This window comes from Sturnus vulgaris, chromosome 5 (genome assembly GCF_052056855.1).
Source record: "Sturnus vulgaris isolate bStuVul1 chromosome 5, bStuVul1.hap1, whole genome shotgun sequence".
Classification (NCBI taxonomy): Eukaryota; Metazoa; Chordata; class Aves; order Passeriformes; family Sturnidae; genus Sturnus; species Sturnus vulgaris.
Window position 1 is genome coordinate 21,100,351 of NC_142247.1, and position 27,775 is coordinate 21,128,125.

The following is a 27,775-nucleotide window of genomic DNA, read 5'->3' on the forward strand; positions in this document are numbered from 1 at the left end:
CAGTGGAAATAAGTGGACCCCTCCAGTAGTTTATTCAGTCATTGCTACACCACTTCTGGGACTCCACCTTTAGTGTGACTATTCATGGAGTAGAGCCCAGTGGAGATTAGTCCTTAGATAATTGGATTTCAGAAGTTATGTGATGTGAATATCCTCTACTGTTTCTGAACATATATGTCACATCTGGATTGTAATTTCATGTTTAGTGGCACAACTTTTCATTGGTCTCAAAGAACAGTGCTATGTTTTATGGTTGAAGTTTGGCAGATATGATAATCCACTTGTTTTAGTGAGGCCATGTGAGTCATAAATGTATTTATTTCTCCATGAGACTACATATGGCAGCATCCTTGATCCAGTCGTTTTGGCGGCAGTACCATAGTCAGAGGAAAAATGACTACAATAAAACAGAAAATCATCAGTTTGTAAAAGCTTTGAGACAGAAACATGAAGCTGCCACAGTAATCCAGGTTGGTTTCAAGTATTTTCTTATTTTGTAAGTTTAATAACAAAAAAAATCTTTCTAGTTTTGTGTGTCATCTTCTATTTTTGCTTATTATCTTATTAAGTTTCATAATGAAACATCTTTGTTTTATTTAATCAGCATAAACTTGGTGTTTCTAAAACAGATACTTCTTTACAAAAAGCTTTATAGAAATATAAAAATATTTTCCCTTTTTTTCACCAACTATTTCCCTGATTTATTTTTACTTGATTTAACTCTAATATTATGTTTAAGATATACTGTGCCCATGTTCTTACTTGGGCCTGTCTATGCTATGAAACTGATGGATGCTGCGTAACTAGTGTGTTGTGTCTGATATCTATGTGACTAAATACTCTTCCTGTCTCTTCTATCCTACCTATCCATTTCTCTTCCCATCTCCAAAACCCAGGATTGCTTTATCTGTATTGTCCTTGGGAACAGACCATTGCCTAGGCTGTCCTATGGTAGATACTGAGGTAATAACAGTTGTTACTATGGCCAAGAGTTGAAATCTATACCTTGACTGTTTAGTTTGGTAACCAGTATTTGTCTGCCAAGTTGATATGGTTCATGGGGTTATTTTCTACATTTTGAAGCAAGTAAACTCTGTCTATTTCATATTTCAAGTTAACTTGGAAACATTCCGTAGAGTAAGTCTTATATACAAATTTTAAAAGTGACAATGTGGTTTAGAGTTATTGGAGTAAAATGTGTAGCTAGCATATTAACAATTGATTTCCATAAACTTATTTAATCAATTTTTGAACTTGCTCATGTATTTGACCTCTACTATATATTAAAGTGGTGCATTTAACAAATCTACATAGTGATTAATATGTGCTTCCTTTCATCTGTTTCAAACATGGTAATTCCCAAAGTGCATATGAAAATAAAAGTAATTTATTATTTATCTTCTGTGCATATTACAGATTTTTAGATCTCGCATACATACATCCTTACATCCACTTTTTGTAAATAAAATTTTAGTCTGTTTAGTCTCTTTTCACATTTCTCCATAATTATCTTTTTGTTCCTCTCTGAACCTTTGCCACAATCTATTACAATCTTATTTAAAGAAGCAACAAGGACTGAATTCCATAGACAGATATAGAATGAATTTGTACAGTAAGGAAGTTTATATTTGGTTTCTTAAAAACTACTTCATGTGATTTTTCTTTTTTATCATGACTGAGCACTGACCTGGTGCTTTCATACATCTCTGTTAGCAGCTGCCTTACAATTTAGCCTTCCACATACATCATTAGGATTGCTTTTCTCCTTTGAATCTCTAAAAACTAATTGTCTTTGTTGAATGAATTATATATGTCATTTGATCACTCATTAATATCAGGATATTTTATCTGGATACTTATGAAGTTCTGTAGGAAAATAAAAACAATGAAATTATAAGAAAGCAGCTCTAAAACATTCAATAATTTTATTTTAATCAGGAAATACGTGTGTAGAATAACATTTTCAATAATTTATGTGGTTAGACAAACTTTTTCTAAAAATTAATAATCTAAATGTTGAGACAGATTGTGAGATTTACCCTTCTTATTTTAGTGCCTTCATTGCAGAGCCATTAAAGTGTGCAACACCACTTCTTTTATGACACTGAGAATATTTTGCATGGTGTTTTAAACACTTGAATTCTAATGATGTCAAATACTGATTTGGGGGGAAATTGCTGTCTTGTATGCAGTATTCTTAATTCCATTTATCTCATTTTGATCTCTGAAGTGTTTTTGCTGGACATGATTCTATGCTTGGCATATGTTCCTAATACCTTCCTAGTTTTCTAGGACTTTAATTCCTAATCTGCTCCCTTTTCTTAGACATGATTTTGCTTAGTGTATATTTTTTTTAAATAAAGATCTTAGTTAAAAAAGGTTAACTGACCCAAGTCAATTACAGGAGACATCTCCAAGAATTGCCACTTGTAAACCATAAGATATTAAGTACATCTGTATTTTTATTCTCGGTAATTTGAAAGTTGGCACTCAGGTTTTTTTTATGTAGTCTTTCCTTTCAGTTTATAATAGTCCCTGAAGGAATTGTCAAATAATTAATTAGTTGACCCAGGTTTGTAGTTGAGGGAGTTGCAGGATTCCTTTCTGCTTACTAGTAGAGAGCCTCTTGAGTACTCTAAGCTTTAGACATATGCTGGCATTTAATTTGTCTTGTAGTTTTAAATGTCACATAAAGTTCAAAAAACAGATCATTGAGCTATTAAACAAAGGCCCAAGATGTTTTATCTTCCTAATGGGATAACATAGAGAATCTGGATTTGGGTTTGATCTATGGCTGTGTATAACATGCTTTACATTTTTTGTTTAGGCATTTTGGAAGGGTTTTCTTTTGCGAAAGAAACTGTCCAGCGCTCTTGCAGATGTTAAAAGTCATGAAGTGGAAGATGAATATGAAGAAATAAATGTGGATGCTTTCACATTTTCTGAAGTAAGCACAGAAATTATCATAAAGTCTTCACTATTCTTCTTAACCAATCACGTAGATGTTGGAAATAAAAAAAATGCAAAGCACTATCAAGGCTAGAGTTAACACATTGGATGTCCAGAAATAAAGAAGCATTTGTTATCGATAGCTATTTTAAATGTATTTGTCTTGGATTAACTGCTTTCTGCTCTTTGAGATGCTCTGGTACTTATTGTGCTATTAATGCCACACCCTTTATAGAATGCCATGTATTTTTACAGCTAAAAGGGAATCAAATGAGAATAAGGAAGCAGTTCCTTTTATTCCAAAGTGTTTATATTTTTAGTATTTTAGTAACAAATTATAATTTCAGGAATATTTTAACGAGTATTTTCTTAATTCTCATGATAGAATGAGATCAATTTAGAAAATACTGTGACACTCAATGTCAGCTATATTCCAGTAAAAAGAACATATCCCCAAAGCAAAAGGTGAAGCAGGTTTATTATCTTATGTGTAATGTGCTAAAAAATCAGAGGTTTAAATACAGTAGTAAATTATGAAGAGAAATATGAGTAAATCAGAAGAAAAAAACCCACACCCCACACTTAGCAGCTCTGTTATGTCTAATAATCAGAAATTGTTACTAGTTATTTTTACAAGTTATATAGAGTTAGAAATGCTCTTTCAGTTTCAAAAGGATTGAAATTGGATGAGAAGCTTCCATTCTAAGAAATAAAAGTAGGCTGCAGAGGAATTTGAGGAATAACATGACATTCAAAACTGAATTTAGCTATGCTTAGGTAATAAATAAGCAATGTCTATGGGCTCAATATTGCCATTCAGTAAACAAGAAAAAGAATCTTTAAAGAATTTTTTTCTCTTTAGCCTCAAAAGACAATCTATATGGGAAGTTCTAGACCCAGTATGCATATTAAATAGTAAGGCAGCTGTTGATGAATCACCTATGTACTTGTCTGGAGAACTGCTTTCTCTAATTGTTCGCATTCATTGGCTGCCTTATTTTTTTTTTTTTTTTTTTTTTTTTTTTTTTTTTTTAGTGCTTTCAGGTAAAGCAAAGAAAACTAACAGCAATGTGGCCTTTTGAGACCTAAGAGGATATAACTAAGATTTTTTTCGTGAACCCTTGTCTCTGAATGTGCTTATTCAGCTGCTGTGTCTTTGCAAGAGCCATTTATCAATATTGCACTGTAATGTTGCTAAGGAGATTGATGCAATAGCCCTGCTACTGGCAGGACTAGGTCTCATTTATAATTAGACGTTAGTATGGATCATGGAGTTATGAAACCAAGTATGCTGTTGGTTGGTGCAGTGCAGTTTGTAGTTGATCAGTCTTTGGTCATCTGATACCGGGATTCTTTTGCCAACTCCTGTCCATAGAAAATAGCTGAGCTTTCTATCAAATTATTGCCAATGAGTTGATGACTTAGGATAATTTTATTTTTTTCTTCTCCCTTTTAGCAACTATTTTAAGGTACGTTTTCAGAATTACTGCTTTATTTAAGAGCATGCAAAAGGTTTGATGAAGAAGTTCCAAGAATCATTTGATGTAATGTGTGTAAACATAGAGATCTGGCTTAAATTTTAGGATTTTTTTTCATTTTAATTTGAAATACATATACAAAACAGTTTCATTAGTTGATGTTCTCTGATCCCTGGCTTCTTTCTAAAATAATAAAAAGCAGATCGTTGAAGGTTTTATTTCTTCACACAGGAAGGAAGTATCTGTTCGTATATTAAAGAAGGAAAATATCCTGTTTTGAATTACTCAGCCAGTAGGCCAGAGTTTTACACATAGTAATTCAGTTGAGCCATTCTTGCTTCTCTCTGTCTGGCCCAAATAACCCTGTCATGTTTGGTTTTGGGGTTTTTTAATTTAACTGAAAAGTACACAGACAGTTTTGTTCGATCTTTCTGTCAACAAGACAATTGCGTTTGGACAGGTGTTCCTGAGGCCCGGGAGAAAAGGAAGGGATGGAGAAGGCAGGAGAAAAAAGCCCAGTTGATTTCAGAGATTTGTACTGTATCACCCTCTAGTCTTGACACACCTTCCCCCCCCCCCCCCCCCCCCCCCAAATTATTATTGAGTTTATCAGGAATGAAATAAAACATGGATTTAGGGAGAAATTCTCAGGAAGTGTTTAGGTTCAGATGATGACAGGTGAACCACGAGCTGACATTTTAATTTGCACAGCAGGCTCAAAGGTTGAACTGTGGACTGATGTCAAATAAGTTACTTAAGCCCCTAGCTTCTTGTGGTGAAAAATATAACGACATCTGTTTTCTACAGAGCAGTGCATATGATAAATTTAAAGTGTATATGTCTGTGAAGGTTATTTTTTTCAGTGAGTGAATATTTCAATGTTCAGCATTGATCATTGTAACTAGAATTAGTTTTATTTGCAATATTTGGTGGTTTTTTTGTTATTGTTGTTGTTTTTTTGTTGTTGTTGGGGTTTTTTGGCAAATGTCTGTGCTGAAGAGATGATTTTGAGAAACGTGTGGCATAAGTATACTGGGCATGTACTCTACTCTGTCTAGCCCAGACTAGCTACTCAGTACTAGGTTGTCTGTTTCCATGTGTCTGTAGCTGTTTCATTCTCTGCAGTTGGGTAATACCAAATCATATGGATTTCCTACTTCTGGAGAAACAAGCAGCTGGAATTTCGAACAGTCTATACTTCTTATTCCTTCCTTTCTGGTCTCAATGTTTTATAGCAAAGTGCTGAAGCAGAGCCAAATAATGACACATGGTATCAGTGGCTATCTGTTGTGTCTCAAACAAGTGTGTGGGGAGGAGTACATATTGCTGGGCTAAGAGATCCCATATGCTAGGGTTTGAAGGAAGAGAAAAATATTTGGATACCATTTTGTACTGCAGATTTCAGTGTTGTATAGGGTGAGTGAAATGAGAGAGAAGGGCAGAAAAACCTTTCCTTATTGGAAACTGATACAAATGTCTTAAATCTTGTCTAAAAGCTTTTTGAATAGTTGTTTTTTTGTTGTGGTGGCTTAGGTTTTTCTTATACTATTATGTAGATTTCAGTCATTATGATTTTATTCAGTGTTATCTAACATTTTTCAAAATCACTACTGAGCAAGCACCTATCTAAACCATTTGTAAATATCACAGCGCAATAAGTCATTAGGCATCAGTCTTCACAAAAATGATGTTTAATATCTTCATTATAAACTCAGTGTACCCAGTGTTCCATGGAAGGTGAGGCTGTGAAACAACATGGGGGAAACCCTAGTCTTTGATAAAGATCTTCATTTATGCCCAATGAACAATAGTATATTTTTAGTATTTTATTTAACTATAATTATATTAAAATATATTAAATTATATTAAAATATAATTATATAACTATAATTTAGTATTTTTATTTAACTATAATTATTTATTTAATTAAACACCATATCACATGAAAAATGGATTGTATGTGATTGGGTAGAGGAATGGGCTTTATCTTTCTAACAATAGCATGAATACTAGTCGTTTCACCCAAACCATTGCTGATACCTTCTTGTATTCATATCAGCTCCCATACATTGCCAAAGCCATCCAGAGGCAATTGATGGCAGTAGTGTTTTGTGTCTCTGATTGTGCGATGTCAAACAGGCTATCCCACATGACATGAAAGATCTGGCCAACAGATGTTTCGCAAAGTATGAGCTTGGTATTTAGTGATATCTTCACGTCTTTCATGTGGACTTTGGAGAATTCCAGCCTACATGCTCCAGAAGGCTGATCTTAAGGCAACCTTTCATCAGCAGTCCATCCATGTAGCAAATGATCTACAAGGCAGAGCTCACTTTACCTCTGGTGGATGAAATCTGACAGCACATTTGCTTGACACAGCTCTTACTTCATACAATCTAACTATTGTATTATTGTTCTCTTAAATGTAAATATGATGTGAGCCAAATGCAAAAGTCTAAACTTGCCAAGGTGTCAGAAAGCTGAATAAATTAAATATGATGAGTTTTTAGACTATTCTTCACCCTGAGCAATGACCACTGAATAAATTACTATTTTCCTACTCTGAATAAAAATATGGACACGTCTTATTCTCATAAAGAGAAATATCAGTATTGATGATTACATGGCACATCAAGTAAGTACTCTATTTTAAAAACTTCATTTTTAATTTAATTTAAATCACTTTAGTCATACTTTTTCAAAAAGAAAGTCACTTTATAAGTTGCAACCAAGTTAAATAAAAATGCATCACTTTGTTCATCAAGGGAGATAACACTGTTGTCCTGAGACAGTATTTTTCTTTTTCTGAGCTTGATTATGTAGATTTTTTATATTCCATTCTTTTTGATAGCTTTTGAAATTATTGTTCAGGAGTTTCCTTCTTTTTTTTTTTTTTGTTTTTTCTTGCATATCCACACACAGGCACAGCCATTCCTAATTTTTGCTTGTCTTCCACAGCAGTTTTATTTTTCTTTCTTCTCATTTTTTTCTTTTCTGAGGAGTGGGAAGAGTAAGAACTAGCTCATATGTGCTCTTAATAAGTAAACAGTAATTAGAAAAAGAATTTCCTCATGTCTCCCATCTTTAATTTTCTTATCATATGTCCAAACTAGACCCATATGATGTGTTTTGTTTTCTTTTCTGATAATCCTCCATAATGTGGTTTGTCTCAGACTGGAACTTATGATTGTGAATTTGTGACAGTGATTGCTGTATTCTGGCTAGTAACAGGAAAAAGTGTAGCCCGTGGATTAGAACGTCCCCATAACATTTCTTGTATCTTGACACTCTTATGTATGTTTAGCTCCTGTAATTGCTTATAAATGTCAGATCAGCATCCAGCCATTCTGTATTGTATGCTGCAAAGAATATGATCCTTTTTTCATCAAATTTCATGTAAAGTTACAGTATTTTAGAAAACCAAAAAAGTGTATGTTGAAAATTTCAGTAGATCCATACCCTTCTTTTAAGAAGGAGGAAAAACCTCTCTCCTAAGGAGTCTATTGGAGGATCAATCTTTTTTCCAATTTTATCAATAATCACTTGATATGTTCCTGTTGCTTCGGCTGCTGTGTTAATGGATTGCATGCCTTTCATAGTCTGTGCCATCTGCAGATGCATAAAACTTCTACCTTTTTCAGCAGTGCTGCTTATCTCCTTTTCTAATTGTCTCAGATATTCTGGGCTTAGAAGTAGTTTGTTGCAGCCAGTACCTGAAAAAATAAACACAACCCAGCTACTAAAGGCTATCGCTAACACTCCAGCTTCACAGCTCATGTGGAATGTGCTCTAGTTGCTTTCTGGTCTTCCACCATGAGATCTCAATTCTTCCTACCACCTAAAATGCTGTTAATTTTTAAACAAAACCTGTCTTCTTCATTGTCTCTATCCAGTTCTTGGTTAAATAACCAGACTCAAACAAATACTTCCCAAAGGAAAGCCTACTAGTGATGCATGGAACTACAGATATAATTTGGAACCTATATATTGCAAATGGTGTAATATTTTTCTAAATTACATTTAACTTCTATGACATACCAAAGAATAGTGCTATCATGAACTTCTAGTCTTATATTTCTAAAGACAAGCATCAAAACTGAATAAGCAAGGCAAGCAATGGAAAAATGTATGTAAGTGAAAAAAAAAAGCTTTAGTTCTTTGACGTTTCTACTACTACTGTAGCCTCAAAAGAAAATTTTTCTAAGCCAAAATCGTCATTATAAATGGAAGCAATAATGCAGTCATAAGTTCTTCTCAATGAGTACATCTCCATCTGGAGTCTCTTGAAAACTGAGCTAAGGATCTCTAATCATTGAATATATCTTCCCTAAGTTCTTTCTTTTAATTAAAGAATTAAAAATTCTTTAATTTTTATGTAATGTTGAAACTGACGTTTTGGTATGGATATAGGTTGTGTTTAAAATACCTAGTTTAATGTCTAATATTTAGCATGTCCACATACATTGATTTCCATTAAAAAATATTTTTTAGTAGTCCCTATTTAATTTGTCTGTGCTCTGTGAAAAGATGCCATTGATTCAGTGAATATTGTTATTGAGTTAAATTGCAGTTCTTATGGAGGAACAAAGAGGAATGGGATGCCAGCTTCTGTGATCCTCTACACTTAAATCTCTGCATGTCTCATTGCCTAGAGCTTGAAATCCTTTGCGTTTAGAAGAAAGCATATGTAATCCAATTGCAGCACAGCTTAACTCCCCTGAACATATGCAAGTCCAAGGGAATAGATAGGATGCATCCAAGGGGGTTGAACAAGCTGCCTGATATCATTTTAAGATTACTCTCTATCATCTTTGAAAGATCACTGGGGAGGTTACTAGTGGCTAGAAAAGGGCAGAGATCACACTCATCTTCAGAAAATTGCAGAAGTTCCAGGGAACTAGAAGCCATCAACATTATCTCACTTTCTGGGAATGCTTGGAGTAAATACATTCAGAAGCTATTTCTAAACCCATGAAAGAAGGTGATTGTGAAAATCTAGCAGGGGTTTACCAAGAACTCGTCACCTTCATTGTTTTCTGTCACAAGGTGACTGGCACTTTGAAATAAGGGGAGTGCAGTGCATATTGCATGTGTTTATTTTAGCAAGGCTATTGACTGTCTCCCAGAGTCTTATTCCTCAAATTTATTGAGGTATGGGCTAGAAAAGTAGACAATAAGGACATTGGCAAATTGACTGCACTACCAGGCTCAAATAGTTGTGTTTTGTGGTGCAAAATTGCACAGTCATTATTACTGGTGGGCAGTAATTAATGGAGCCCATCATGGATGGTAGGGGGACCAAAATAGTAAAAGATTTCATAACCTACGTGTATGATGGAGCAGAATGCAATCTCAGGAGTGCAGATGACCCTGTATTGAGGGCAGTGGTTGACATGCTGTAGGATCAGAGTGTTCTTTAGAGCAGTCTGCACAGGCTAGATAGGCTGACCAGAGCCTTTTAATGTTCAACAAGAGTAAGTGCAAAGTCCAGTATAAGAGCAATACTGTTGGCTAGGGTCTGACTTTCTAGGAAGCAGTCTCACAGAAAAGGATGTGCAGTCATAATGGACATTTCATGCAATGCTTTAGTTTCTAACAGTGTCAACAAACAATGGTAAAAACCCCAAACACCTCATATGCTATAATATAGTCTTAATTTAACTAAAATCTATTTATGTCTAGTTTGTCCTAGAATAGAGTGGGCTATGGAGTCCTAAATGCTAAACACTGTCTGACTAGTCACTCTAGTACTTTTTAGTATGAAAAATGCTTAAAACCTTTTTTTTTAATATGGATCTAGAAGTAGTTATTGATCATTTCATAAACCAGGAAAAGATCCCAAAGAATTGGCGTCTTTCCAAAGAGTATCAGTACATGTCCTAGAAGATTTAAGCTGTTGAGAATATAGACATGAATGAACAAATTTCAACTTGCAGATTCATTTGTGGATATTTTATTGCAAATAGAAGATACAGTACTCGATACATATAAGGAGGACAGTATAAGTGATTCTGAGAGATGATTTAGATGTACCTCTTTAGAATTAAGGATTTTGTAGTGTAATTAGATGTTTGTTAACCTATGTTTATAACTTAGCCCTTCTTTGCTCTTTAGCTTCCAAATCCTTTTTTTTTTTTGTTCTTGTTCCTGAAATAGGGACTTTTAAGCAAAAAGGAAAAGTTGTCTTGAAATTGAATCTAATCTTTGATGTGACCTAAACTTTGAAACATGTTAAAGGTGAAATGACTATAAACTTGTGACTAGACTATTTTTTATTACCCTGTGCTTCTGGATGACTTCCCTTCCTTAGACAAAACTGCAAGCTGAAGCCCAGCTTTCTTTTCTATTGTGTTTTAGTATTCATTATCTTAGCTGGATAGAACATTTTCGGTTATGCTCCTTCAAAATTCTTTGAATGCACAATATTTAAAAGATAGGGTTGAGGGGTTCTTTGGCTGTTTTTTTTCTTAAGTTTTTAGCTCATTGCCCCTTGAAAGTTTTGTTTCATTGTTTTCTGGAAGTAGCAAAACTTGGAAAAGGTTTATAGAGACAGAGCAGCAAAAATCTGTGTTGTGCCAGAGTGAGAGAGAAGTCCTGAAGATTCTTATTATTTTAATGGGGAAAGACTATATCAGGGGTCTTAGATCCATTTTGAGGGGGGGCTTGAAGGTTCCAGGAGATTGATGTTTATTGAGATGGATGGGGGTTTATAGCTCAAAAGATTTTTCAAGCAAACATTTCTGATGCTTGCTTGAATCATGTCTAATTCTGAAGTTGAGGTTACCATTTACCCATCTGTATTTTTTATTCCTGTATTCAAAGAAAGGACACAGAACTTCCTTTGAACACTGTCAGGTATAAGAAAGAAATGCATTTTTAGAAAAGTTTAGGTCACATAGGTCATGAATGGCAGTCATGAACTACAATAAGATTCAGACTTTTGGAGAGTTAAATATGTATGTAGACATTCAACCTTTTATTTGAACAATAATTTCTGTGGCCCTTGAAATTTTTGTTGTTCAATTATTTTCCATAATAAATTATCATTTATTTGCATTTGTATAGAGCAAACACATTGGCGTATGTATTAAATGTAAATATATATGTGTATTTATATATATATATATATATATGCATTAGAATTTTAGAGAGCAGGTAGTTTTTCAGCTTACTAAAAAGTTAGAAAAAATTACGTTTGGAGAAGACATTCTACAATAAAATTTTCTTAATGTTTTTGTTAGCAGAATGTGATTTTTCAAGTAACCATCAATATATCCTTCTTAGAAATGGACTCTCCTTGTCCTTTCATTTTCCTACAAGAATGTACTCTAGTAATTAACTAGTTTTTCTAAGTCTATAAAATCTCCTGAGGTCAATTAATCATTGCAATGTTTCCCTGGAATTCATGTGATACTCACTACTCTTTTAGGCTTGAAACTTTGTTTGGTTTTAGCAGTTGTAAGAATGCAGCTGTACACAGATTTCTAATGTATATATATTGTCTTATATAAAAACGTGGTTGAAAGAGAAGCATTGCCAAAGGTTAAAATAACCTTTATTAGGGTGCTAACCTATTTATCTTCAGCACATAAAATATGTGAAAAATCCTGGAAGACAGAGAAAAGGATTGTTTTTCCTACTGCTTGAAGTTCAGATGCATATTTTCTGTAAAATGTGTATCCTCTAAGCTATCTAATTAAAAAGATTTTAAATTTTTTTTATAATATTGTTAAATGCATTTACATATGGGAACATCTGGACTGAATTTTTGTTGTACTGTAAGTGGAATAATATTGCAGCTAATAGAAGATTCAGTTGAGGATGTTCATATCTGACATTTTCTTAGCTTTGGAAGTTATTTCTAAAGTCTGGATTTAAACTGATATTCAGCTTCTTAACATTGAACTAAGCTTTACACATGAACTTGAGTTTCACAGAAAAACCAGTCCATAGAGTAATCTGATTCCTCAAAGGACTGGATGAAAGAAAAGGCTAAATACACAAATATATTCAGATCTTTAATTTCAAAGGAAGTTTTCAATCACAGTCTATCAACAATATACAAAAGAGCATAGAAAAGTGATCTGGTTCTTCTGTTTCAGCTATAAGAGCTAAAAATTCGTGATTTCTTAAGAAATTTTTAAATACTTATTTAGGATTTAAGAGAAGAAATTCCCGGCAAATACTCAGGCCTTGGCAAAAATAAGTTTAGTTTAGAAAGAAATTAAATACGTTGTCCAGGACTAGCGTGATATTTAAATGAAATATCCTACAGAGTGAAATATGCTTGCCAGGAACCAAGAGAAAAAGTTACAGCTTTCTGCCAGATGAAAGACAGTTCAGTGGGCTGGCTGTGAGTATCCAGAGGGTAAACCTTCAGCATAAGATCGTTCTGCCTCACCATGCCTCCTCCCAGTCTAAGCAAGTATCTATCCTACAGGATGTTTAACATCAGGAAAAGTAGTTCTTCATGTGGAATGTATTGCCCCAAAAGAATTTTTGTAAGCTTATTTAAAATACTCCTAGAATGATGTTAAGGTTCTGCCTTTCATTTGTCTTTGCTTTTACCTTTTTTATTGTCTTTCAGTGAACAAGACTTTAACTGCACTATTTAAATATACTCACTAAAAACTAGAAATTAAGGATATCCCCAGCCTGAAGAACTTTATTCAATTTTGTATTCTCTAGAGAAGACTAATGTAAAGATTGATTCTTATTCATTTATTTGTTCACTCTGATTACCCAGTATTCTTATTGAAAACAAATTTGAATGTGGAGAGGGCAGATACTTTGTAACATCTGGTTGAAAGAGTCATTCCTTCTGAGGATGACGCTAATGGCCTACCTCAGAGGGGAGCAGAAGTACAGAAAAACATGTTGGATAAAACCAGACAGGTGAACCGGATGAAGGGTGAATCTTTTTTCAAAGCAGAGGATTCTGCACACTATTTCTATACTGTTTCTAATAGAAGATCCTTTTTCTTTTCCCCTTGCCATTCTTCCTGTTAGATTGTAATGATCAGGAGCCAGTCATTACTCTTAGTTCAAGGATGTTAAGCTTTCTTCTGTTTGTCTACATTGTTGGGTAATCTACTTGTTTTTATCTTAAAATATCATAGAAATAAATGCACCACTTAAAAATCAATAATTTTTTTTTCTGACTAAACCATTGCTGTCCTGGAAACAGTGAATGAGTCAATGAGGAGATGAAAGAAGAAAGGAAAGAGGTATAGAGAGATAGTTTCACTGTTTTCTTAGGTGATGATTCTGAGGTCCACCACACTAGGAAACCTGGGGTAGTTTCAGTTCCCGTGGCACCAAACATGATGTCCTTTTGGAGTTAATCTACACCACTTCAGCAGTTACATTCTATGAGTCATATACACGATTGGCATTCTTTCTAGATTGACATAGAGATGACGTGGCAAACATGCTGACTAGATAGTTACATTTCTCATTAGAAATTAAGTTACTGTTTTAGGGTGAGGAATATTTCCCTAGATTTTAGCAGAAAGTCCTTAAACCACCAGTTTCCACGGTCTAAAAGAATGTACTAAAGGAAGGATTGTCTTCATCATGTCCAGGTTTTTGCATTCTTTCCATAAACAAGTGCTACTGAACTCTTCTGAAAGCAGAGTAGTGATGCAGATGGATATTTGCTCTGACCAGAACAGTTAGGTGTCAAATACTGGCCATTCTTTTCAGCCTGTATTGTTAATGCCTTTTTGCATCCTCTGCTTCAAACCACAGTACAGTTTCAGGAATTGGTTTGGTTTCGATTATGCTCTTGTGATCCTCCTTGATCTCAGAGAGATGAAAGGCAATATGTGATGGCATTATTCACAGTTTGGACAGTTACTTGTAGAAGCGCTTCAAAGCTGAGTGTAAGTTTGACTGTCCTGAGAACTATTTTTTTGTTCATGGTGTAAATATGACTCAGAACAGCCCTAATTGCATGTATAGTCATGATATATTATAAAAGATTATTTAGCTCCAGAATGTAATCCAGAGCATATAAAAATGCCTATGATTAGATTGTGTAAATAACATTTGCAACTAAGGCTTTTCAGCAGCTCATTCAGACCAAATTAATTAGCAGAACCATTCTCACTGACTTTGCTCCTTGTAGGATTCAATTCTGTTTCTGACACCACAGAAATTCAATTCTTGGTGTAAATAGTCATTACATTTTGCAAAGGAAGCAGTTGAGTAAATACTTGAAAAATGTAGGAGGAACAAAATGAAAAGGCTATATATAATATGCCATGGAAAAAAAATCCCTTAGCCTCCAGAGTTTGTTAATGAGCTGGAAAAAATCAAAGGAGGAACCCTGTAGTAGTAGTGTCTCAAAGGATGAAGAATGCATTTTGAATCAGGATAAAAAGTTCTTGAGCCTAATGGATAAATGGAAATAGCTAATAATATGAAAGTTTCATTATTAAAATTCACGAAGAAAATTCTAATAGATTCACACCTCCTTCTTCCTGAAGAGTGGTATATTGGATAACTGTATTGTGTTTGAAAAATAAAATATTTGTTTCAAATGCGTTAACAAAAAACAGGTGCAACAAGAATTAGAAAGGTCTATATATATTTTGTGTGTTTGTGAAACTTGAAAGTTATTGATGCAAACTTTTTGAAACAAACACTGGAAATAAAGTATGGAGGATACAAAAGCATAAAAGATATCTTCAGATGAATATGTGTAAAATCAAGTGTATGTGATTTACACATATTTATATATTGTATATATACTTCAGTATTTAGGAAATTACTTAATTTGGCTTTAGAAATAAATTAAATAAACATTAAATAATTAAATAAACATTACTGTTTGTATAAACCATACAATCTAAAACTGTCACTTAAATTGCTTTGTAATTCATCTCAGATTGTTGGTTGTTAATCTTAGTGAACAATATCAGTACAAATAGATCTAGTTTTAAGCCTGAGATGTTGGTAAATCTGTGATAAACTTCTCATTAGGCCTGTTTATAGGGAAAGTGTAGACAGAATTTCCTTGAGCTTAGTGCTGTGAAAATGTCCAGGGAAAGCATAGGGGAAAGGAGAAATCAATTATGTGTTTATTTTTATGGACAAAGGAAACATCAGTGTGGTATATTTTTATGATATGCTGTACATTCATAGGAGTAAAAGAGGTACTTAATGGTAAATCAGATGTCTTTTTTTATTGTTGTGCATATTTATACCTTTGATTCATATTTTTTTATTTTTACTGATATTTCTTTTCAACACTTAGAACACTGAAATACATTTTATAAGCTACAAAAGAAATAAAACCACTAGTAGTACTAAGTTGATAAATGGCAAACACTGGGCTAGGAAAATATTAGCAAGAAATGTTTCAACATAAATATTAAGAGTAAAGAACTTTAATTGGGTTATGGTACAACTATAAAGCAGAAGGATTCAATCAGTGTACTGCTAAGTGATTCTTGTTCAAAAAAATTGTCTACACTTTTGCCATGTTATTTCTCATTGGGATTTTTGTCCTGTTTTGATTTTTTGTTTGTTTTGGAGTTTTTTGTTTGTTTTGTTTTTTTTTTTTTCTTTTACAAACTATTTCATCAGGGACGTAAAACTTCAACTAGCCAGCATGGCGGCTTAGTCTGAAATCTGACATTAGAGCTTGGATAATATTCACTGCTATTGTAAGACATTTAAGTACTCAGATAAATAATGGACACATCATTGTACACACCAATTAAGTTGACTGACATTTAATTGTACAAGAAGTGGAAATCTACCTCTCTCTCAGCTGTATTGATTCTTTGGCAAATAGAGGAGGAAGAAAAATTTCTAAAATTTGCTATTTTCATATACCTGCATATACCAACACTATTGACCAGATTGTATGCCTAGTCTTAAAAAATAAGTGAAAAATTCTTATCTGAAAAATTGAAAATATTATATGCATAGTGCAGTTGAGAAGTAAATTTAAAGAGCACAAGGAGGAATAATACCTATTTACACTGGAAGCTTTCAGTCAGATATTGTACCTTTCTCATAGCTTTTCCTTTTGACCATTCTGCCCATAGCACCTAGGCAAAAGTAAAAATTTTTGTTTTACAAAAGTGTTGCAGCTTTTACATAATTGTTGTAGCTTTGTCTCTGCTAAGATACAAACTAGTTAGTCTTCTATGTTCAAATTGTACCAATGTCACATATTCAATTGATCAGCTTTGGGATTTGATTTACTACAGTCTGCTTTCTGGAATGGATTTTTTTTTAATGCAAATTGTGTGAATCAACCACTCAGTGGTTGTCAGCATAAGAATAATCCCATCACTGAGGAGAGATAAATTAGTGGGTTGTAGATAACTGTAAAAGTTAAAGAAAATGATACATTTTATTTGTTGCATGCCTCTGCAGTTTATTTACCCAGATCTCTTAAGGCATACAACTACCCAAGAGAGGAGGTATGATAAAATGGATAATGTTATATATTTAACATGAATTGAATTATTGAGGAGGGGAAGAGTGGTTATCTGTTAATAATAAGAGCATAGAATTTTTACAGATTAATAAATAAAGAAATGAAACCCTAAACATATTGTAATCAAATAAGAGGGAATTCCACAAACAGGGAATCAATTGGATGTAGGAATTCAACCCTTTTAAGACATGAAAATAAAATCAAACATTATTTTTCAAAGCTTGGTCAGAATGGAAGCACAAAGAGTGATCTTAGAGCCACCAAAGTGTGTGACCAGAACCTGAATTAGCCTTTCAAAATACCTGGAATATGATTCTTTTGTCTCTCAGAATTTCAAAGGCCTTGGAAGATCTTGTTCACCAATCTAAGGCCATACAAAGTCCTGTCTACACAAACTACACAGTAAGGTATCCAGACTTAGGATCATTTCTCAGGGTCAGAAATCAGTACAGTCTGAAATACTTTACAAATGGGAGAAAGATAGTCCAGTTTTATAAAGTAGACATTTTCAAAAGAATGAACCCCAGGCTCTTTACTGTTGAAGTAAGAAGAACCTGAATGACTGAGCCTTGTAATCAAGCCAAATTCTTCAGTGATATTTACTTACTGTGTGGTAGTGATTTGATTCTCTCTCTTATCAGAATATAGTGAAAAGACTTGGTAAAAACCTCAAGGACTTAGAAGAAAAACAAGTCATATACAGGTTAGGTTTGAAACAAAGTCTAGAGTTTGTTTTTATGAAAGAAAACTGAATTCTGCCTTAAAATGCTAAGGACACCAGTTAGTAACTAATTCTGTCACCCTTCTTCATTCCAACCATTATTTTAGTTTCCCATTTAATCCATTACATCAGAAATAAAACTGTGTAATTGAAGCATATAGCATTATATAGAATTTACTTTTTAAATCCCAAATTTCATTGAAAATTACTCAACAATTCAGTTCAACAAAAGCAAGTTTGACAGAATCAGGCACCTACATCTGGAGATAAAATACTGTTAGTCAAAAAAAGCACACAAAGCTCTTCGTGTTCCTTATGCCTTTAAGTATTTTAGGTCTGTATTTTTTCGAAGTTTGGCAGTCTTTTATAATAACTTGGGTTTACTAAAAATGTTGGAATAAAATACAGGAATTTGAGAAAGAGGAGTTGCGTCTTATGCAAAACCAACACCCAAAAAGGACCTTCACCACCCACAAGTACTGTTGATCTGATTTGTTTAAAATAAAACAGCACAGCATCTCCAAAGGTGCTTTGAGTGTGGTTGCTCTGCAGGTGGCAGTTCTGATATACAACTTGAAAAGACGTACAACGTATGTAGGACGATTTAAAAGAGACTTTGCAAGAGTTATGAAAACTAAACTGATTTTATCAGTGCACTATTTGACTTTGCTCATTCATGCAGGCTGCATTAGAGAAGGAATGGCTAACTCTAGATTCCACCCGTTTCCCTTCAAAAACACTCCTGCTCTCAAACCAGCTGCACTGGCCAAAGGTAACATGTCACAGAAACAACTTAGTCTTGTCTCTATCCATTCCTTAAGGATATGCTATTCTGGGGTGATTAATACGACAATTTAGTGACTTAAAAACACAATTACTTTTAGAAGTCTCAGACTTCCTCCTCATCTCCAGATGTAATTTTTCTTTTAGATTTTCTTTCATTTGCTTATTTTTTTTCTTTATTTTGGATTTATTTCAACACTTTACTTCACAGTAGCAGAAAAAAAGATGATGTACTTCATCTGCACATTTGGCAATGGATTAAAAATTGCTAGTTGACAAACTACTTTAAAAATACTAAGATCTGCATTATATGACAACAGCTGAATGTTTTCAAAACAGCTAAAGGTCATTGAACTGTAATGTCTGCCAGATATTTGATAAACTTTGAAGTTTTGGCTTTTTGTGTTTGTAGGGTTTTGTATTCTTATTGCAAGCATAGTATTACTAATGTTTTGTTTCCTACAATTAGGAGAAGGGAGTTTTATAAATATACAATTTATTATATTTAGGGATGTTAAGTGTAACTAAAGTCACCTTTTTGTCCTATTCAGTTAGTTGAAAGTAAGGTCTGTAATAGGCATATAATCATTAAAAATCCTTTCATTTATAGTGATAAACTCTGCAAAACCTGGTGCAGGTTTTCCTGCACATTTTAAACTCAATCTTATGGGGACAATTAGCTGCATTCCTTTTCTTTCTCTTGGAAGCCTTCTAGGCCTTCAGATTCCAGAGAACATTCAAATAGTTTGCCATTAGCACCACAAGAAGTTTGGCAGTGTGCTAACAGACCACATTCATACTCAGCAGAAAAAATCCATTTTCATAGCAGGTAAGTTAAATTATATTGTTTCAAATTGTATTTAGTTCATTTGAGTTTGACAAAAATAAGAAGGAGAAGAAGAGGCTATTTTCTGATGCTTTTGCTAATTTTGGTTAATGTGATATTACTGGAGTTAAAATGTATTTGCTTCCTATATATTAAATATTATTTGCAGTTGTTATTTTTCATTGACTACCATAATTAGAAATATAAGAATACATATGTTTAGTTTTATTTATTTAGGTTTGACTATAAATCATAAAACTTCTATTTTTTCATATATGTTATAAAATAGATGTTGAAATAGAGATCTTTAAGACTAGATAAAGATTAAAAAGGATTTCTTAAACAGCTGCATTCTGTGAAAGGACTGAAATATGTCTCAAGTAATTGAAATGTAAACATTTCAAATTGATGGCAGACTTTTATTACTCTCCAAGATAAAACCTTCATAGAGTATCAAAGTGGATTTTTTTTTATCATTTCCGAGCTTGAAAAGTACCTTTAAAAGGCACAAACAAGTTGCAGACTAACAAAGGCTGCAAAATAATATAACCCCACACCCTTTCTTATTTACTTACCTTTCAGTACTGCTCTTATGCTTTGTTTCCAGGTCAGGGAAGGAAACAATGTCACAGCTTTCTAACTGGAAAGAAAAAAAGGAATTTTTATTTATGTCTGAAAAAGAAGAGAAAATATCAGAAGAATGGTATGTTTAGCTCTTTTATTTATATAGTGACTTCCAAGCATAGGTATAGTATAGTTGGCTTTTGTTGCTTCCTTTTTTTAAGTTCCATGTTTGAAGAATCTCTGTTTTCTACCAAAGAAAAAATTATTGTAACTATTTTTGTAAGTGTCTGAGAAACTATCTTAATAAGTTTCAATAATGTAATGTTAAGATAAGAATTGCAGCTATCTCTGTAACTCAGAAAGTTTCATACTATGGATGACATAGTACTTACTACAGGGTACTGCACACCAGTATTCTTTTCGAAAACTGTATTATACAATAATATGCAGCTGGTGTAACGTAATACATGTGAAATATTTAGTAAGTTATTTTCTTCCCTTAGGGGTTTCAAGGATATTTCTACTGCACAGCTAATGCTGAAGAGGGCCCATAAAATGAAACCTAAAAAATGCAGTAATAAAAGTTTAGGTAAGTCAACACTTAAAATAATGGTTATATTGATGTAATTTTTCCATTCTTAAAATAGTGTTTCTCTATTAAAAACTTTGCTTCTACAACATTAAACATTAATTTGAATAAAAGTGGAGTGTGATTCAGTAAAAAACAACTCAGTTTAAATCAAAATATTTAGATTTTAAAAACTGGATTACCGGATTTTGAAGTTGAATATTTGACAGCTATAGTAATCAGAAATTTTATCTCTTCCTGTTCATGTATCTCTTTTTCTAGATGTGGAATTTGTATTTTTACATTTTGTGCTTCTTGTATTTTCTTCATGGGAAAATCTTAGGTTGAAAATTTTGCCTTATGCAAGAACTATTTATGAAAACTACAGTTTAATATATACGAAAGTAAATAATTAATTTTTTTAAATTATGTATTTACTGTGATAATAGATAATGGCTTCTCATCCAATTGTATTCTGATCCTTCTCAGATACCTCTAATGTCAATGAACCTTTCTTAGAATCATTAATTGTTAATATGATATGCTAATAGAAGTGTTGCTGGAATATATTAATAAACATATTAGTCAAAACTGATAGTACAACATTTAATCATTTAAGACCCTAGTTGACAATAGGACTTAATAAAGATCTAAATGGTCTTTAGAAAATGCACCCTTATTTACTTATATCTTGTATCACAAGCTACGCTCATCTGCATAACTTTACAAAACTCTTCTGTATTAAGTGTTGAAAATATTGAAAGATGTTTTGCTCTTTGAAGGGAAAAAAATCAGCCTACAGATATATGTTGGCAAAGTTTTTTTTCTATTTTTTTCTACTTTAAATACCACGCCTATGACTGAGACTATGACAAAAATGATCTATAGTTTAAAAAATAATAAAAGGGGTGGGCGACAAAAAGACAGGTAATCAACAAAACATGCTTTGTGGAAATGAGAGTATATGGATAAGAAATTAAACTTATTATATTGAAATCTTCATAGCTTTCCATGGTGCTGCCATGTTACCTTATTAAAAAAAAAAATGTAATGAGTATCTGGTGTGCAGCTGAGGTTCTATATATATATTCCATTTTTTGGCCTCTGTATAATTTTTCAATGAATAGAACTTGTTAGGTTATATCTTCTTTTCTCCATATGCTGTCTGTCTTATGTTAGTAATTAATCCAGTCATAGATATCTGATTGAGCATATCAAATTTGCTGTCCTATTTTTGTTGTAGTTCTAATGGATTTCTTGGATATGTTTATGTTCACTTTGTTCAGATTATTCAATATGATGTATGGTTGTTGAGCTTTTTAATGTAATGCTTGGAATATTCTCAAAGTACATTTCTAGATAAAAAAAATGAAAAAACTGTTGCCCAATGTTTTTATAGTTTCAAATTTTCTCCTCTTGACACTACCTCATCTAGATTTTTTTTTGTCTTTCTGACTATTACATCAAGTACAAAAATAACCTGTGTATATAATTTGCCTATATGAATTTCTGTCAGTCATTAAAATCACGGTTTTTTTTCAGATGAACAGAAAGCGTAGTTTCCAGTACCAAAAAATGTGACTGAAAATATGTCCATCCCTTTTCAGGAAAAAAGTTATCAAGCTGACTATTCTTTCTCATACAGCACATTCATCTGAATAAGTAGATGTCAACATTGTCTTTTAATGTTCCCAAAGAAGTTACCATCCTATTGCCTTCATCTCCACTGAAATGAGGTTCATTTATCTTGTACTTAGTGATACTGCATATGGAAAATTGCAGGATTTAGTTTTAGCAATACTGTTTCTGTTCTTTCTTTTGAATTTGCAGGTCTTCAGTGTTATAATTACAACTGTTTCCTTTTTAGCTTTCTAATTTAAAGTAGTTGAAGTATACTAAGTACAAGAAAATAATTTTTTTTGTGATAAACATTCATACCCATCAGAAAGTAAGTAACCAGCAGCAACTTAGAAGTGGGAATTATAAGGTATAAAGAAGCAATTTTCAATGTTATATTTACTTACACATCTGACTTAGAAGCAAAATTTTTAAGCTTTGAGAAAATGCAAAGTAGCAACTCTAAAGAATGTAGATACAAATAAATTATAAGCTCTTCACATTAAACCATATAGCTTTTATGTTGAGATTGCAGTATAATCCCAAACATCTTTTATATGCTATTGATCCTTCTGTGTAAGGATCTCATTACTTGCAGCTAATGATAAGGTATAGATGGATCTTCCTGGAACAAACTAGCTGTCAGATTATGTTTTCTGGTTCCATATGCTGTCAAAGTCCTTTGCCTTAGACCTGAGATTCACAAATACAAATTGTTAAACCAGTTTGCATTCGGAGAGATATACAGTTGATCTTTAATATTGTTAAGATGTCTGCTGGGTTGGAACCTGGACTGGACAGTCCTGAACAGCTTTGATCTTTAATATACTCAGGTGTGGAAATTTATTCCTTTTATTTTTCTATATAAAACATTTGTCTTCTACTAGTGCAAGAATGATGGTATCCATTTGATAGTTATGGAAGTCCACATCTGAGTTAGTCATCTTCATTGCTTCATGGAAAGAAATTTCCTCTTAAAGCATAATACAAAAACAGGCTACTTGAGTCTCACTGTAAAAGCACTTACAGTTCTCCATTGCCTAGACACAAAAGCTAGAGTGACTTGCTGAAGTACGAAGTTAAACTCAAGATATGTAGAAGTAACTGAGAAGTATCTTACCTCATATGTCTGCCCACATATCTTCTCAGTAAAGAAAAAATATGGAAAATACTAGCAAGTGCACTGAATACTGTTGTTTGTATTGCAAGGGAGAGAGAGCTTAAAGTAGCATAGCCTTATAGTAGGGAGTGATTCAGGCAAGGCTTATATTGCAGCAGAGCAGTCCCAGCAACTAATGGCCTTAAGGCCTGTATGCCCTAATCCACTTCTATTATGTATTAATAATCCACTCTCTTTATTTATAATCCACTTCTGTTATTCTGCTTTTTTATGTAGTTTAAGAAAGTTGTGGCCTGTATTTTAATGATACAAAATGTATGCTGTGTTTGCTTCAACTATTTTTACTGTACTGTAAGATAATAAAGTGTGGGCAAGAAACCAGAAAATTTGCAGCCAAGTAAAACTGGCATAACGTCAGAAATATTCCTGTTAACCTGGGTGCATAATATTCTGTAGAAATTTTGATTCAAAATCTAAATACAGCAGACATTATTGCACCTCACTGTGCTTAAGCGTCTGTGATGCCTAAGTCTTAGGTTCATAAAGATGTCTTGGCACAATAGTACCAAATTTCTTGCTTAACTTGGAATTTCCCTCATCCTGTGGATTTTATATTAGCCTCTCAGTTAAATTCTTTTTCTTTTAAGATGGCTGAAAGCTTGTTTCTCCTACACTGGTGTATTACTTCTTGTTTAACCTTTTCCTCCCCAGAAAAAAGTTCTTTTGTCAGTGGATCAGGCTCAGCCAACATGAGTTTAGAAAAAGTAGGTTCTGCTTTGACCAATCTGATCTCATTTTATGAACAGGTGACTCACCTGCTGAATCAGGGAAAGGTTGTGGATGTTTTTTACCTGGGCTTCAGTAAAGCCTTTGATACTTCCTTCTACAGCATTCTCCTGGAGAAGCTGGCTTGGACAGGTACTCTTTGCTGGATTAAAAACAGGCTGGATGGCCAGGCCCACAGAGCAGTAGTGCTTGCTGCTCCATCCAGTTGGCAAGTGGTTGGTGGTGGGGCTCCCCAGAGCTCAGTATTGGGACTGGACCTGTTCAATCTCGTAATCGATGATCGGGGGTGGGGGCGGGGGGGAAGAATTGAAGGCACCCTCAGTAAATTTGTAGATGACACTAAGTTCATCTGCTGGAGGGCAGGATCATAACAACTCCAGGCAGCACAGCAGGTTTAGGAGCAGTGGCTGGAGAGCAGCCCAAAGGGAAAAGATCTGGGGATGCTGGTGGCAGTGGCTGAACATGAGCCAGCGTGTGCCCAGGTGGCCACAAGGCCAAAGGCATCCTGGCCTGGATCAGCAATAGTGTGGCCAGCAGGACCAGGGCAGGGATTGTCCCCCTGTACTTGACACTGGTGAGGCCACACCTCAAATCCTGTGTCTGGTTCTGGGCCCCTGGCTGCAAGGAAGACATTGAGGTGCTGGAGAATGCCCAGAGAATGGCCAGAAGGCTGGGGAAGGGTCTGGAGCACAAGTCCTACGAGGAGTGGCTGAAGGAGCTGGGGTTGTTTAGTCTGGAGAAAAAGAACCTTAGGGGAGAACTTACTGCTCTATACAACTCCCTGAAAGGAGGCTGTAGCCAGATGAGCATTGGTCTCTTCTCCCAGGCAACTAGCATCAGAACAGGAGGAAATGGCCTCAAGCAGTGCCAGGGGAAGTTGAGGTTGGACATCAGGAAGAATTTTTTTCGCTGAAAGTGTAGTTAAGCATTGGAAAACGCTGCCTAGGGAGATGGTGGAGTCATCATTCCTGGAAGTGCTCAGAAAATTACTGGATATGGCACTTAGTGCTATGCTTTAGTTGACATGGTGGTTGGTCAAACGTTGTACATAATGATTTTGGAGGTCTTTTCCAACCTCGATGGTTCTATGATTCTATGGTAATACTTGATGCCACATAGATAGGAAAAAAAATTTTAAAAGGTAAAAAGCAGCTGAAGTGGACTTTGATCACTAAAACCAGAATACAATGATAAAGATATTTCATAGAGATCAGCAAATATTTGTAGTTCAAGTTTAGAATTTTAGACAGCGATGCAATACTAGTTAAAAAATGAAATAAAAACCAGTAAAAAACTCAACCCACCTTCCTCAAATGCACCACCCAAAACAGATAATCCATATTAACTGTCAGAATAACAATGTGGGACGTATTATTATTTGGTATTACACATTACATGAATGACCATTGATCTATATTTTCTTAGTAACAGAAAATAAGCTATTTCTTGTGATTGTCAATTCTGCATAGAAGTATCTTCTGGGAACTCTAGCCATGGATGAGTTGGAGTTCTAATTGTTGTGCCACTATGGAAAAAAATCTGGTCTTCCAAATGATATTATAGATAAGCATGTACAACTTTGTCTTATCATCTCTTTAAAGTTGTTATGTTATGTTTATATTTTCCTAATTACAGGTGTTACACAATAAAAATGAATGGCAAACATTTTAATTTTTTTGGTTTCACGTATTAATGAGAAGTTTAGGAATGTGGTGCCAGATCAGGCAGTAACTACTCCTTCCATATTGTTTCCATAACACATATTCTGTTTGTCCAACTTAACTTCTATATTTGGAGGCAGCCAAGAAATGTACATTAAATTAGCTCCCTGGCTTCTAGATTGAGACCACAGATTATCATCTGATACTCATTAATGAGTATGCCAGATTCCAGGAAGATATTTCTATGATTTTGAATTATTGGACTCTTTCACAGTTCTCTGTATGAAATCTAAAACATTTGATTGCTTGTCATCAAAGCATACATGCAGTTCATTTCCCTAGCTCACTCAGAGACTGAAAAGCACTAGTATTATGAAGTAATCTATGTAATATTGCTTACATTTGGGACTAGATAAAGAAAAGGACTCATTTTTAATAATAGAAGAGCTGTAGGCAATGGTCGAGGTGATCCAGGTAGGTACAAATTCAAGGAGTCTGGAACTGTTTTAAATGCATGTAGATTCTTTAAGTAATTTTGCAAAGATTCAAAGATAAATCTTCTGATGGAAATCTCTTAGAAGAACAATTTCCATTATTTGCCCTTCTTCCCAGTTCATGGAAGACTTTGCTGCTGATATCTTTGTGCACAAATAAATGTTCCATAAATATAACTTGTGAGTAATAACTCTGAGTGACTTCACCAAAAATCTTGAATATAGTTTAACTTTGGACTTGGTGTTTTCATCGAATTGTATGGGAGGTTGGATTAAGGAAAGATGATCTTTTTAAAACATTTTGGAACAATGTCAATAGAGCCACATAGGAAAAAATATATTATTCTAGAAATTATTTTAAATAAATCAAAATTACTTCAGAAATTTTCAGTTACATTTTGTCTTAAGAGGTTTTATTTGATTTTGTCTTTGCTCTTCTATTGAAGAAAGACACTGTTTTTTGTAACTAAATAAAGCTGGAAGAAGTTAGAAGTCTTTTTGTCAACACTGTATGCTAAAAGTTGGAAAAATTACAATTATAAAAAAAAATATTTGTACATATTTATCTGTGTGCAGGACTTGTATAGCCATGTATCTTAGAACTATATATACAGCAGACAATAATAATTCATACTTAAAATATATTTTATAACTTCTATTATCTAAAATTTCAATGAGAACTTTTAAGGTATAATGTAATACAATTTCAAGGTATTTTAATCATAAGCCTTACTGTGATTCTCTGTCCCAAACATTTCCTACTCTAATGAGCACTAGTCTGATACATTTTTTTTTTAGTTGGAAGTCTTTATCCATTTATACAGAGTGAAAGAATCTATAAACCTGGCAATACAGTTTGTGAATAAAATTATTTCATTATCAGAATCATTCTAATAATCTACGTTTGAAACTAATGGAGCTAATCATTATTTATTTTGCTTCTTGGATGTTTCATTGAATTTAGCTAGTAAAAGTGAGTTAAAATTACTTCAAATATTACATCCTCTGGGTTAATCTGAAAGCTCTAATCATCCTACGACCTCATGAGAGAGGCTCTCGATTTGAGATAGCAAATTGTAAGATATGATTGATTCTGCCTTGTAAAGAAGGCATGGCCTAATTTACTCCCTCCCCACTTGCCATGATTTCTTCATTAGTCAAATTTGCTGCTTTGGGAGAGGTTAGTACCATTAAGAACATTTTGTTAACGACATGCTGCTGCAGTATGGGCTGACCAAGAACTCTGTATTATCTCTTAGAGTGCCACATCCCATTAGAGATCTTCTCCAGGCTTGTAATTGATCTTCCCATTCTCTGGGAAAAAGCTGAGCTCTTAGGATCCCTTTATGTTCCATTAGTTTGTAATTGAAGTGTCTATTACAGCTGTAGAGGGCTAGTCAAAACCAAATTTTCAAATTGTTGTTAAAATTCATAAGAAGTTGCCCACTACCTCAACAGGACATTCCGGTCATTCAGAAATAAGAAAACCAACAAACAAAAAAGCTGTTTTGCTGCAGTATTATCATGGTTTTATAAACTCTCTCAATAAACACTAATGAGATCACGTAATGGACTCAAAAGGAAGCACCAGACATAACTAGTTATTTCAATGTGTTCTGTCTGAATGCTCTTTGAGTCTTACCATAGCCTGTTTTCTTGCTCTGTCTGTTCTGGCAGTGTCTCACATATTCATTTTTGCTACACACACATTATTTGAGAAAATTTAGATCTTTCCCTTGCCATTTCTAATT

At 33.8% G+C, this 27,775-nt stretch overlaps 1 protein-coding gene across 5 annotated transcripts in view; it reads left to right on the forward strand.

Moving 5' to 3' along the window:
• Positions 1-27,775, forward strand: part of LRRIQ1 (leucine rich repeats and IQ motif containing 1) — a 113,188-nt gene that overhangs the window by 33,228 nt on the left and 52,185 nt on the right. For 3 of the 5 annotated variants that reach the window (XM_088165018.1, XM_088165014.1, XM_088165016.1), the window contains exons 17-22: positions 329-470; positions 2,828-2,947; positions 18,288-18,377; positions 19,096-19,217; positions 19,822-19,917; positions 20,282-20,367. In XM_088165018.1, coding sequence (XP_088021144.1) covers positions 329-470; positions 2,828-2,947; positions 18,288-18,377; positions 19,096-19,217; positions 19,822-19,917; positions 20,282-20,367 — 656 coding nt within the window. The remainder of the gene's footprint in view (positions 1-328; positions 471-2,827; positions 2,948-18,287; positions 18,378-19,095; positions 19,218-19,821; positions 19,918-20,281; positions 20,368-27,775) is intronic. The other 2 variants (XM_088165015.1, XM_088165017.1) reach the window with 2 other exon arrangements.